The 13,736-nt window shown below is 39.7% G+C and overlaps 1 protein-coding gene across 1 annotated transcript; it reads right to left on the bottom strand.

The window, feature by feature from the left end:
• Positions 1 to 11,330: 11,330 nt before the first annotated feature.
• On the bottom strand, positions 11,331 to 12,155 carry LOC112178802. Its single transcript, XM_024317030.2, has one exon. It carries the CDS (start codon positions 11,979 to 11,981, stop codon positions 11,535 to 11,537), a length of 447 nt encoding a protein of 148 aa, XP_024172798.1. The 5' UTR covers positions 11,982 to 12,155; the 3' UTR covers positions 11,331 to 11,534.
• Positions 12,156 to 13,736: the final 1,581 nt, after the last annotated feature.

Genomic DNA, 13,736 nt, shown 5'->3' with positions numbered 1-13,736 from the left:
TATTCTTGAACCAGTAAGTTCGCCTTGATGTTTTTAACAACTCTCCAGAAGGGATCGGGGCCTGATATTGAAGTTTTTACGTCGAAATCATAGCTCGCCGGTTTCTGGAAAATTTCCGGCCAAGTTCAACAGTTCTAGGTAATTTTCGACCACTTCTGTTCATTTTCAAACTTCATGCTAGTTAGGAAAGTGGTTGGGCTTGATGAGATGAAGAGGAGCAGCCTGGCCCCGACACCATTGGCGGGGGTCGGCGGCGGCTCTGCCCTAACTCCGGCGGCTCTTTTCCGGCCACCTCCGGGGGTCAAAAATGTGATTTCTTTACATTTTTAGATTCTACATTTCAATACGATCATTTTGATATATTATACGCAATTTTTGGATATCGTATGATTTAGTTATGAATTTTACGATTTCGATCGATTTCAATCGTTCAATTTGTGATCTGTGAAGATCGGACCGTCCGATGGATTTGTAGTTTTGATATGTTGATCGTATGACTGTCCCGATGACTTTGTGATGTCACTGGCGAAGATCCGACCGTTGGATCTTCGTATAATTGTGAAATATTGATTTGGAAGGCGATTCGTGAGAATCCGACCGTCGGATTTTTGTATAAATATGTGGAGATGTTTATAAGGAAGATTCAGGAAGATCCGACCGTTGGATCTTTGTGATAATTTTGGAGGATGATCCTAAGGACGATCTGTGAGGATCCGACCGTTGGATCATCATATAATTTCGATCCGACCGTTGGATCATCGTATAATTTCGATCCGACCGTTGGATCATCGTATAATTTCAATCCGACCGTTAGATAGTCGTTTATTTTATTTTATGAGTTGTGGTCTAAATTCAAGTCACATTTGATTAGGTGATTGACGGTTTTTACTTGGGCGAGCGAGTTTGGTGTGATTATGTTAAATTGAAGACGCAGCGGGAGTATCGAGATGAGTAAACCGCACATGGTTCATTCACGAACCGAAGTTCTAAATATTTATGTTTATTTGTGGAAATTGTTTTGAATTAAATATTTGTTTTGAAAAATATGAACTCAATCGACTACGGTTCATAGGGCTACGGCTCACAGGTAAGAAAATGATTTTTGTTTATAAAAAGGAATTTATTGTTTTATTGTACGAGATCTATATTTGGTATTAATAGGCATTCCTGTGTGAATGTCTATGTACATATATTATTTATGTGAGAAATATATATGTATTGTTGGATTGCGGTGAGGAAACTATATATTGAGTGAGGTGTTGAGTTTTATTGTTGAGAAACAATAAACTGTTGATTTGTTGAGATATATTGATCTGTGGAGATCAATAGGTCACGGGGGTGACCATGGCATCTATTAGTGAATCACGCTCTTGTACCGAGTCGGTGGTTACTAATAGTATTAAATCGTGAACCACACTCTCGCGCTGAGCCGGTGGTTACGATCAGTTAGAGCTCTAGTCTGTCTGCCAAATGTTGAGTGATCTTATGAGGGTAACGGGGTGTGACTCATAAGTGTGTGTGTGTGTGTGTATATATATATATATATATATATATATATAAGTGAGAAAGTGAAGTGGTTTTGTGGTGGTCGTTGTGATTGTGATGTTTCTACATTTCTATACTTGAGTTAAAGGAAATGTATTTTAATAAATCAACAGTTCATTCTTGTTTACTCATACGAGCTGTCAAAAGCTTACCGGGTTTGGTGTTGTTGCAATCCCGGTACACTATTCAAATTGTGTAGCGGGTAATCCTGCAGGTCAGGAGAATCAGGGCGGTGATCGTGCGGATTAGAGTATTTGTTATAGATTTACAGAAATTGTATTAGTGAGGTGAGTTAAGCTCATTGAGCCTTACAATTTGATTGTGAGAGTGAGCTGTAATAAGAATTTGAGTAGTTGGTTATTGTAATATTGAAAGTGGTGTGAGGCATGTTACTCTGAAAGAAAATTTTAGATTGGTATTTGTAATTGTAATTATTCATGTTTCAGATTTGAATTGGTTATTCAAAATTCGGGGCGTGACACAATTAACTGTCATCTTCATCTTCTAAGTAATATGCACATTCCAAAATACAAATCTAAGTTATAAAATTACTGTTTAGATAAGGAATAAAGAATATGCTGACAATGGCATCATTGTGCACTAATCTACTGATTGACACATGATATTATATGTTGGCAACTTCTTTGGAGATAAATTTCTACAATGCGGGGCTGTGTTTATGTCTGATAGGAGGATTTATTTTATTTTATTTTATTTATTAATTAGGGCTGAATATATGACATCAGAACTTGCATCATGTAATTGTGTTATACGTAAAACACATGGGTTACCTTGTGCGCATGAGATAGCTGAATATAAGCGTTGTGACAGTCCCATACCAATTACATATGTGCATCACCACTGGAGAAAGTTAGAGATTGGGGCAATAGTGGAAGACTCGAAATTCTATAAAAAGGTTCCTTTAAAAGCACAACTGGAATGATTAGCAGAATAGGCTGAAGAACAAAATGAGGATACAAGACGTCAAATCTTAGTGAAGATTGATGCGCTAATAAATCCAAGCTCTACTTTACTCAGGGAGCTAGCTGAAATAAGAAAGACCAAAGGGCATCCCTGTAAGGGAGACAGTAGCACTCCTCGTTTGCTATCCAGGTTTGAAATTATAAATACATTGTTTTCTGAGCATGAGACCCATTCGTCTCTTCCAAGTGATCAAGATGTCTCACGTAAGTCAAATACAAAGTCAAGTAATGACCACTCAGTGAAAAGTAAGGTACGGTATAAATATGCTTTTAGTAATATCTACTTGAAATTTATCAATAACGTACTAGTTGTCTACTTGACTTATGCATAACATTATCTCTTCACAAGCAGATGAGCTGGCTCAAAAGGATATGAGCTTTGAGCTAACTCAAAAATATACAGTACAATTCATGTTTGGCATTTAGCAATATATTATCAGTTCAATGAATGTTGAAAATGATGGTAATTGTGGTTTTAGAGTTGTGCCATCAGCTATGAGATTTGGTAGAAAACATTAGCATAAAGTGTAGACTGATTTGATAATTGAGTTAAAAGGCACACTCGCGCTTTATGAAGTTCTTTATAGAGGATAAAGTGTTATTGACCAACTTTGTAACCGACTTAACCATTCTGCATCCAATTTTGCACCTAAATGGAAATGGATGGATCTACCAGACATGGGACATTTGATTGGAACGTGTTATGGAGTAGTAGTAGTCAACTTATCAGATTGTCAGTACTTCACATTTCTCCCATTACGTGAATATACCAAGGGAAAACTAATGGAAGTAAATTTACATGAAATTGGCCTTGGATTTGTAAACAACAATCATTTTGTTCCGGTGAGGAGTAACATATATACATTAATTTGCTAATAAATTTCATATATATGATTTAATGTGACTAATGAGACTTCTTATTTTCTACATAGGCATGTTTATTGTCTGGACACCCATTGCCACCGGTTACACCAAATTGGATCTATCATGCCGATGATAAAGCTAAAAGTTTGTACTTGAAGTATCAAGACGGTTTTTAGCAGTATGATCTATTGCCACATCCTGAAAGAGTGACTAATATCTCCTCAGAAGCAGTGCAACTTGACGACAACAATGTACTTGCCGATGAAATTGTTCATCTTGGTGATGTCACTATGTCTAGCGAGGAAGAAACAATACATCTTGGTGATGACTGAATTTTCAGAAACATACTTTTGAGTTTATTAGCTAACTGGTTCAATTTATATTTATTTAGTTATTGTATTTGTTAAACATTTTTTTTTTGGTATCAGTTTTTAGTTTTCATCTTGTAGACTATATTGAACAAGTACTGCATGTTCAACTTGCAGGCCATATTTTCATATTGAATAAGTTGCTATATATGTTTAATAGCTAGTATACTGCTACAAGCTTGTGAATTTTGAAAGACTTACAAATGTTTGAAATTTTATTTTTTTTGTGATATCATATTGGAGTTGGGATACAATAGTAATATATTTGATTGTAAATTGGACGATGATAGGCCAAAATTTCTAGCAGAAACTAGAAGAAAATATGTAAAAAAAAAAATTAAATTAAATAATGTTCAAGTAAATCCAGAGTATGTGTCTGGCCCAAACTCGAGGTTACTTGCTCTAGTTGAAATAGGGTTTATATTAGAGATATTCTCGGAGAATCTTAAGAGATATCCAATCAATGTACGATTATGTTTCCATGTACAACTCTATCTCTATGCTTGTAATCCTCTATATAAAGAGACCCCTATTATCAATGAAAGTACGACTCAATTCTCTCCCAATTCAGTTTTCTTAAAACACGTTATCAGCACGAAGCCCTAACCCTGAAACAAATAGCCAAATCCTGATTCAAGAAGCTAAAAACCTTGAATCCGAATACAAAACCTTGAAGCCTTTTCTGCCTCCACCTCACACCTTGAAGAACTCGATCCCAAGAGTCCAGAACTGGCGACCCCACCCCAAGAACCGGCCGGAAACCTACAGAACCGGCCACCGGAAGCTCCATACAACTTGCAGCATATATTCCACCGGTTCACCATCTTCCGGACCTCCAATTTCCACTAAATTTTGGTAGCAGAAGCATCTTGATCTGAAGTTTCAGGAACCGGAATAAAAAGTCCAAAAATCGGCCTAAAACTTGCTAAACCGGCCGCCTGATCATCCGGCAGAAAAGAAAAAGAAAAGAAGAAGAAAGAAGCAGCCCAGCCCAAAAAGGAAGAAGTCAAAGCTCAGCCCACTGACATCAGCTTGCCAAGTCAGCAGCAGCCACATCAGCATCTGGACCCACTGCCACGTCATCAGCCGGACCACATCGTCAAGTCAGCAACCGGAGCCACTGCCACGTCAGCATACAGTCAACGCCGGTCAACCCTCTGGTCAGTACCGGTCAACCACTTTTCGGACGACTTTTCCGGCTTTTTTCCGGCGACATATTTCGAGGTATTTTTTTTTCTAAAGGTTCCCGTTTTTTTTAAAGAGTTTTTACATTCAATATCTCTTCTTTTTCGGGGACTTGCAACATCCCTTATTCTACCCCCCTTTCTTATCATAGGGGAGACCAAATTAAGCCGAACTGTGGGGGTTCGTGCTCACTCCAAGATTGGAGCTTGTAGAGTTCTCCAAACTTAGAGTTTGTTGAGATAAAACGATCGACCACAAACATCATTGTTTCGATCTAATCCAACCCTTCTTGGAATCGAATTTCTTGGAAGCGACTACGCTCAGAAATTTTATTGTTTTCGTGTAGCATTTTTCTCTCCGAAACTAACCCTAATTTCTTGTTCTGTTTCAGGATGAGTAACCTGAACAAATTGGACTTTGCTCCATTGGGAACAACTGGCTCTGAATATCATAGGTGGGTTCGTGATATCCGCCAGCATCTCATGGCCGATGGAATCTTGGATAAGATTCTCGAGCCTAGCTAGGACGTGCTAACTGTTCAGCAAGCTCAAGCTTTGGAATCAAATAGAGCAGCCTTAGAGGCAAATAAGGCAAAAGCCATCATCCTAATAACTCGTCATATGAATGATTCGCTCCAGTACGAGTGTATGAATGAAGAAGACCCTAAAAGGCTGTGGGTCTCACTCGAAGATATATTTGGCAACGTCCGTGACTCCCTGCTTCCCGACCTAGAAGAGAGATGACATATCCTCCGCTTCTGTGATTTCAAGTCAGTTCTTGACTACAACTCGGAAGCGCTTCGGATTAAATCCTTAATGAAATTTTGTGGTAAAGAGATCACAGATGCGATGTTGATTGAGAAGACTCTCTCTACCTTCCCCTTCTCTGCATTGATGGTTGCTAAGAACTATCGAACCGATGTTGTTGCAGGACGGATCACAAGGTTTCATGAGTTCATTGGAGCTATGAATGTTGCTGAAAAGCATGACAACATCCTTGTGAAGAACTATAATTCGAGATCCGTGGAAATAGAGCATATTCCGAAATCTAATTATAGTCGCGCCCCTAAGAGAAGGCGCCAAGAGCAAAACCCTAATCTTAGGGATACTTCTGGACGTTCTGGTCCATATAATAGCTCTACTTGGGAAGGTAACCTCCAAAATAGGCGAACACGGAACCGAAGGGGTAAACGTGGAAAGAGAGAGGAAGGCAACACCTCTGGCCATGTTGGTGGCGCCACCAACACTAAGAGCCATCTAAATGACGCTTTCAAAGCGCCTCAATCAATGAAGTTTGAGCAAAGAGATGTATGTTCTCGATGTGGAGTGTCTGATCATTGGGCACACATTTGTAGAGCTCGTGAAGAAATCGTCACCGCCTACAAAGCATATTGTGAAGCAAGAGAAGCTCATTATATGGAACAAGAAGATCAAGAAGATGATCTAGAGTGAAGGGTTGAAGACTACAAATCTGGCTGGGATCAATAGATAGCCAATTCTGTTTAAGTCTTTATTTTTCCAAGAGATGTAATAGGCAATTGCCATATATTTTTGTAGTAAATGCCAATGTTTAGTTTTTCTTCAAAGTAGGCTCACTCAAAGTAAGTGTGATGTCTAAGAAGGTTCTGAGATTAGTGATACTCAAATGAGCCTTGCTCCACCGACATCTCTCTACTCACCTGGTCACATTTATTTTGGAATTACCGAAAGAAGTTAGACGACTACCATTGTTTTACATTAGCTATCATTTTGGATTAGATTTTCTTTGGTCAAAGAGACAATGATGTAACTCCGTTGGCTTATGAATAAAATTTCGAGTTATTTTCATTATGACTCCATTTTGATTATGAGCATATGACTTTTGTGACTACGATGGCTGGGCCATCAGTATTAATTCAAGGACATGGAATAGCTCAAGTTCCACTTGCGAAATGGCACCTTAATTACTGTCACAGAAACTCTGTACGCTCCTAGGGCCAATCGCACCTATGAATAGACAACGGATTCCATGCGAAAACGCATGTAGAGAACGGAAATGAGTTCCTTTGCAATACCTCTAATGATTACGAACAAAGACGCATCTTAGAGAAGTTTATGTGTCTCTCTAGTGGATTCTATGTCATTATTTGAGCTATTAATCCAATAAAGTTATGAGAGAAGATCTCTTGGATTTAGACACATATTGGCTTTGTCACGACATGATAGATCATCCTAGTCATGATATGATGATCCGTCTACTAAAGACTTCACATGGACATCATTTCTTTCGAGCGAAACCAAGCATGAATCAAAAGTTGATTTCTGGACTAAGTGTGACCGACGCAGCTGCCTAGGGCACCGCCTCCTTCCACCACCATCCTAGGGCTGGCGCAGTCCCTATCCATGACGCCATGGATGGCGTCCATCATGGTGATGGCGCCCTAGGTGATGCTGCAATCACCAACTTGTTTCAAATAGCGTTTCAGACGCTCAAGCCCAACCAAAATTCTCATTGGTTGCTTCTAAAGCCTCTCGCTCGTTTTACAAAGCCCGTTCCTTAGGGAAATTAGGACTGAGACCGTCCTATGCAAAGGATATGAAAATACTCATTATGTTCTTACATAGAATCCATGGGGATTCTATGGACTAATTCAACCAACTTGCAGACGTTTAAATATCTCATGATATTAGTTGATACGCAAACATGCTAGTCACGTGTTTTGCCATTGTCCACTTGTAATGCTGCTTATGCTACACTCCTAGTAAATATCATATGACAACGGGCTCACTCCCCGGATCATCCTATTCCGTCAATTGGACTTGACGATGCTAGCGAGTTTACATCCAAATGGTCTCGCGGAAATGTCTACGATGGTAGTCCGGATATTGGTAATGCACACCAATCTCCTTATATCCGCTTGGGGTGATGCAATATCGCATGCAGCTATGCTAATTCGTCTACGACCTACCGCCACTCAATCTACCTCTGCATTACAGCTAATGACTAGGTACAAGTATCGTACTTACGCATCTTTGAGTGTGCCATTTATGTGCCAATTGCGCCGCCACAGCACTCTATGATGGGTCCGTATAGACAAATGGGCAACTACGTTGGATTTGAGACTCCAACAATCGTCCGGCACTTAATGCCCTTGCAAGGCGATCTCCTTACCGCTAGATTTGCAAGTTGTCATTTTGATGAGACAGTCTTCCCGTCGTTGGGGGGAGATAAGAACACTGATGTTCAGCAGGAACGACATGAATTGTCGTGGCTTGTCCCCACTATGTCTCATCTCGATCCCTACAAAAGTGATGAGATCACACAAATATGCTGCAAACATGCCTGCAAGGAAGGACGTCCCTACGAGAGGACGTAGTGCCACCCTACACGGAGGTAGGCATGGCGCCAACGCCAATGAGAGTGGCACTCTGGCGTTACAGGTCATGGCCCCAGCTAGGATGCATGGGAGGCCCGTGGGTTCTAAGGATGCTTTGGCACAACCTAATCCTTGGATCATCGACACTCAAAATCCGTCTCATGAGAATCTTCTGGGTTATGGTTATCGTTGGGGGACGCCTCAACGTCAGAACTAGTCCTGAGAATATAGAGCTCTATGAAAATTACACTAGTGTACATGAGACGTGGGATAGAAACTCCATCATAATTGATGATGTAGTCATGCACTTCGTTGCACATGAGTTTGTTGAGTCCGATGATATCGAACCACACTCCGTTGATGAATGAATGCCAACGTAGAAAGATTTGGCCTAAATGGAAAGATGAGATCCAGGTTAAGTTGGATTCTCTAACGAAGAGGAAGGTTTTCGAGCCAGTGATGCCAACACCTCCTAACATAAAACATATTGACTAATGGGTCTTCGTTAGAGAGCGTGATAAGAAAAAGAGATGGCAATCTCAGCTTATGGCATAAGGCTTCTCACAAAAAGCCCCGGAATCGACTACGATGAGACATATTCTCTCGTAATGGATGTTATTGCACTCCACTACCTTGTTAGTTTGGTAGTTTCCGACTAACTAAACATGCAACTTACAAATGTGGTCACTTCTTATCTATATGGAGATCTAGATACGGAATATACATGAAGGTTCATGGTGAACTTCATTTACCCAAGTCAATTGGCTCTAGACCACGGAGCGCGTTTATAATAAGGTTGGAACGCTCACTAAAGTGACTACTTGATTGGAAAGGGATATGCCCACATGTTTCCATAACAAGTTTCAGATTCTATCGCGGTTCATGTTGGACATGATCTTCATTAAAAGCCCTTAAAGAGTTAAGGGAAACCGCTGAACACTTGAAATCCGATTTTGAGATAAGGGATTATGGGAGAACATGATTATGTCTTAGTTTGGAACTTGAGCATCGTGTCAATAGATGCTTAGGCATTTTAACAATGTCAAGCTTTCAAGCACCCCCATGATCGTCCGTAATCTTGATCCTAAAAAGGATCCTCTTCATTGAAAAGATGATAATGAAGATGTGCTAGAGGCAGAAGTGCCTTACTTGAGTACAATAGGCGCATTATTGTACTTAGCTCAATGCACAAGATCGGACATCTCATTTGCCATGAACTTGTTAGCTAGATATAGCTCTGCGCCAACGCGACGCCATTGGATTGGTGTAAAAGATATCTTTCGATACTTGAGATGTATGATTGATATCCCTACAAAGAGATGATGGATTCGAACCCATCACACACAAGGAACGCTGCCAACAATGACCTGCGTCCACTATCCCCATCCCAAAACGACATATGTTTTAGAAGGTTTTGCTGATGTTGGGTATCTCTCTGACCCATACAAAGGTCATTCCAAAACTGGTTAAGTGTTCACCATGGGTAAAGATCGTGATATCTTGGAGGTCTACAGAACAGACCCTAGTCGCTATATCTTCGAACAATGCAGAGATTATTGCTCTTCACAAAGTGGTTCGTGAATGTATATGGATTGGATCCATAATTACGCATGTTCGAAACAATTGTTGTTTGAAGTCTACCACAGATAAGCCTACGAGCATATAGGATAATGCTGCTTGTTTTGAAGCAAGGCTACATCAAAAGCGACCACACCAAGTATAATCAGCAATAACAAACTCTCTTCAAGATCAAAGTGAACTAGGTTCAATCTGATGACAGTGCGGCAGGCTTGCTCACTAAATCATTGCCTAGATTCCACTTTCGAAAAACATGTTGGTAGGATCGTTTGCAGAAGTTATCCGAACTCCAATGACCGTAGTCGTCAGGGGGAGATGCAAACAGCAGGGGGATGTGTCTACATGTATGGTCTCGAAACGTGAATGGTGTGTTGTGCTCTTTTTCCCCATCGACCGAGGTTATTTTTGTCCCACTGGGTTTTTGTTACTCGGCAAGGTTTTTAATGAGGCAACGAGAGGAGCATCACGTTTGGGCGACACAAGGGGGAGTGTTCAAGTAAATCCAGAATATGTGTCTGGCCCAAACTCGAGGTTACTTGCTCTAGTTGAAGTAGGGTTTATATTAGAGATATTCTCGGAGAATCTTAAGAGATATCCAATCAATGTGTGATTATATTTCCATGTACAACTCTATCTCTATACTTGTAATCCTCTATATAAAGAGGCCCCTATTATCAATGAAAGTATGACTCAATTCTCTCCCAATTCAGTTTTCCTAAAACAAATAATAGAATATTTCATGATTTTAGAGATTAAGAGTATTTTAGGTACTTTAGGAAGTGTATTTAGTAAAGTATTGAAATAAAAAAATTAAATGAGTAGTGTATTAAGTACTGAGTGTGTATTAAGAAATTAGGGATATATATTTAAAGCTTCTCCTTCTTTCTCAAACTTTCAATTGCAAGACATCTACCATCTCTTTTCTCAAATTACCACTACCAGCCTCATTACAATTTATTGAAAACGTCGACCTCGTCATGCCCAAATCCACCGAAATTCAACTGGATGGGTGTTTTGCATGTTATTATTCATTCTTTGTGTTTTTAATTTAGTTGAAATGGTCATAACCTGACCAGAATCGTAAGGGCCAGCTTGGCCCGGGTCGTTAGACTCTATTTTTGTGAGCTGGTTAGGCAGAGCTATGCTTCATATAGTGTGGCCTCGACACGGCCCAATCCTAAATAAATTTGCAAAATTGCTGACTAGGCCCAACCGTGCGCAATGACGATAACTAGCTAGGTAAAATTGACACTTTTTTATTTTTTTAGGCAAACATCATCTTTTTTTTTTAATTTTTTATTATGCACATGTCCATTATAAAAAAACTTATTTCTTTGAAGATGAGCTGTGATTTGTATAAACCAGGGTGACAATTTTTATTTTTTATTACATAACAGTTGAGGTTAATATGGTAAGTTGAACTTAAGACATCCCGTAAAGGCTATAGAAAAGAAATTAATGACGTGATAGTTTTTTCCTAGCTCCGCCGTCATGTGTCAAATTTCAAGAAATTACTTAAGAGGACACATTCTGTTTTTAATAACTTATTGTGAGCTTACAATAATTTACCTAGGCGAAAAGAGTAGAAGAAAAAGCATAAACTAGTGAAACGAAAAGATGAAAACGTAACTTTTGGTTATTCTTCTGACTTGTATTTTACTGGCGGTAAATAATTTCTGAGCCTGGTTTAGGTGCGTCGCGGGGCACCAACTGACCTTGCGCCAGCATCAAGGATTTGTAGATCTCGATGATCATCTTCTCATCATACTCCTTAAGGGGGCCTTTTCCGAATGAACCAGTAGCACCATGACATACGGAACCACCGTAGGCGGTAGTGAACACCCGCGAGTTGGCGAATCCCAGCATGAGTTTGACATAGGCGTCTCGAAGCCAAACCAAAAACTTCTTAGGTGAAGGGATTTTTCTGAGGAAACTCAGCTTCAGCTTGGGAGCCATTTTGATCCGCCACACGCGCCTTTTACGGGGTGAACGCAGCTCCATCCGGTTCTTGTGGCGTCGGCCCGACCCTCTTAGCTTTTGGTAGCCTCTCCTTCGCCAGTATCCTCTCAGACCTTTGTACATGCTTATAGAGACCCCTTCCATTGATGCTTGAATTTCGATGGATCTATGTTCTTGCCGGTAGCTAGCTCCGATCGATCTGAAACTAGTTTTGATTAATTCACTGATTGAGAGATGGAGAGATATGCGTACAACATTATTATTAATAAAGTAGATGTCGATCTCATTGTATGGATTTATGGATCGAAATATGGGAATATAATATTGCTGGATGCGACGGTAATCATAAATGAGTGAGGGTGACATATAGCTGCATTTCTGAACCGTGTCGCTGTCCTTAATGATTATTGAATGTGGGAGGACATCGCACGTGCTAGGTGCGGATGATCCTCGCCGTTTGATCATACCTTTCTGGCATGGCTTACTTGCATGCATTAAATCCGTATAAAATTGAATTTTCTTTTAATTTCTTATTTCTTAATGCATAATTGTACCCGGTCTTTGGCTGATACCCCTACTTTGTTATTAGGATCAGCTTCTTTATAAAATTAAAAACTGTCCATCTAGTTTTAGGTAAAGAGATTCAGGAGAATGATTGTTTGTTTCATTCATAATAGAGGTATTTTTTTTTTTAATAAAGGATTGTAGAATCTGAATCATATAAGAAAAATTTAATCGAACATTGATTAGGATATCTAGAGAATTCTAACCTATTATAACTAAAACAAGTAATTAGAGTTTAAGTCCGACATATATAATTCATGTATACTTAAACACTTCACTTTATGTAGCTCAAACGTTGGTGCTCCTCTTGTTTTTTCGTCAAAAACCTTATTGTATAACAAAAATCTAATGGGACAAAAATAACCTCGGTCGAATAAGAAAAAGAGTACAACACACCCTTCACATATCAATATCAGAATATTTAGACATCCCCATGATGTTTGCGTCTCCTCCTGATGACTACGATCATGGGAGTTCGGATAACTTCTGTAGACCAATGTTTTTCATATATTTCTCGAAAGTGGATTTGAACAATAATTTAGCGAATAAGACCGTCAAATTGTCCTCAGATCGAACTTGGTTCACAAGGAGAAAAGAGCACACCAGCCGGTAGTAGAAGTGGCGGCTGCGATGGTTTTGGTGCATGGTGGGTCTGAATCCATCATGTCATCCACTGTTTTCTCTCTGTAAGGATAGAACAAGATCACATCTATCGTACCCTTCAAGTATCGAAAGATATTTTTTACGCCAGTCCAATGGCGTCTCGTTGGCGTGGAGCTATATCTAACTAACAAGTTCACAGTAAATGAGATGTCTGGTCTTGTGCATTGTGCTAAGTACAATAATGCGCCTATTACACTTCAGTATGACACTTCTGCCTCTAACACGTCTTCGTCATCATCCCTGAAACAAAAAAAATCTTTTTTGAGGTCAAGACTACAGACGACCATGGGAGTGCTCGCAGGCGTAGCTTTCTCTTCATTAAAGCGCTTAAGTATCATTTTGGTATAAGCTGATTGATGAATCAGGATACCATCAACACGGTGCTCAAGTTCCAAACCAAGACAAAACCATGTTCTCCCAAGATCTTTCACCTCAAACTCGAATTTCAGATGTTCAGCGGTTTCCCTTAACTCAACAAGGGCTTCCAATGAAGTTCATGTCATCAACATAAACCGTGGCAATAGCAACTTGGGAACTTGTCTTCTTAATGAAAATGCACGGGCATAGTTCATTGTTGACATATCACTTCCCAATCAAGTAGTCACTGAGACGGTTATACCACATCTGTTCGGATTGTTTCAATCCATATAGTGAGCTTTTCAATCTTATTGC

The sequence above is a fragment of the Rosa chinensis genome, chromosome 7, assembly GCF_002994745.2.
Source record: "Rosa chinensis cultivar Old Blush chromosome 7, RchiOBHm-V2, whole genome shotgun sequence".
Taxonomy (NCBI): domain Eukaryota; kingdom Viridiplantae; phylum Streptophyta; class Magnoliopsida; order Rosales; family Rosaceae; genus Rosa; species Rosa chinensis.
This window is presented reverse-complemented; position numbering and strand designations above follow the sequence as displayed.

What these genes read in the sequence shown, in the direction of transcription:
- LOC112178802 (XM_024317030.2), bottom strand. Translation starts at nt 11,981, where the DNA reads ATGGAAGGGGTCTCTATAAGCATGTACAAAGGTCTGAGAGGATACTGG.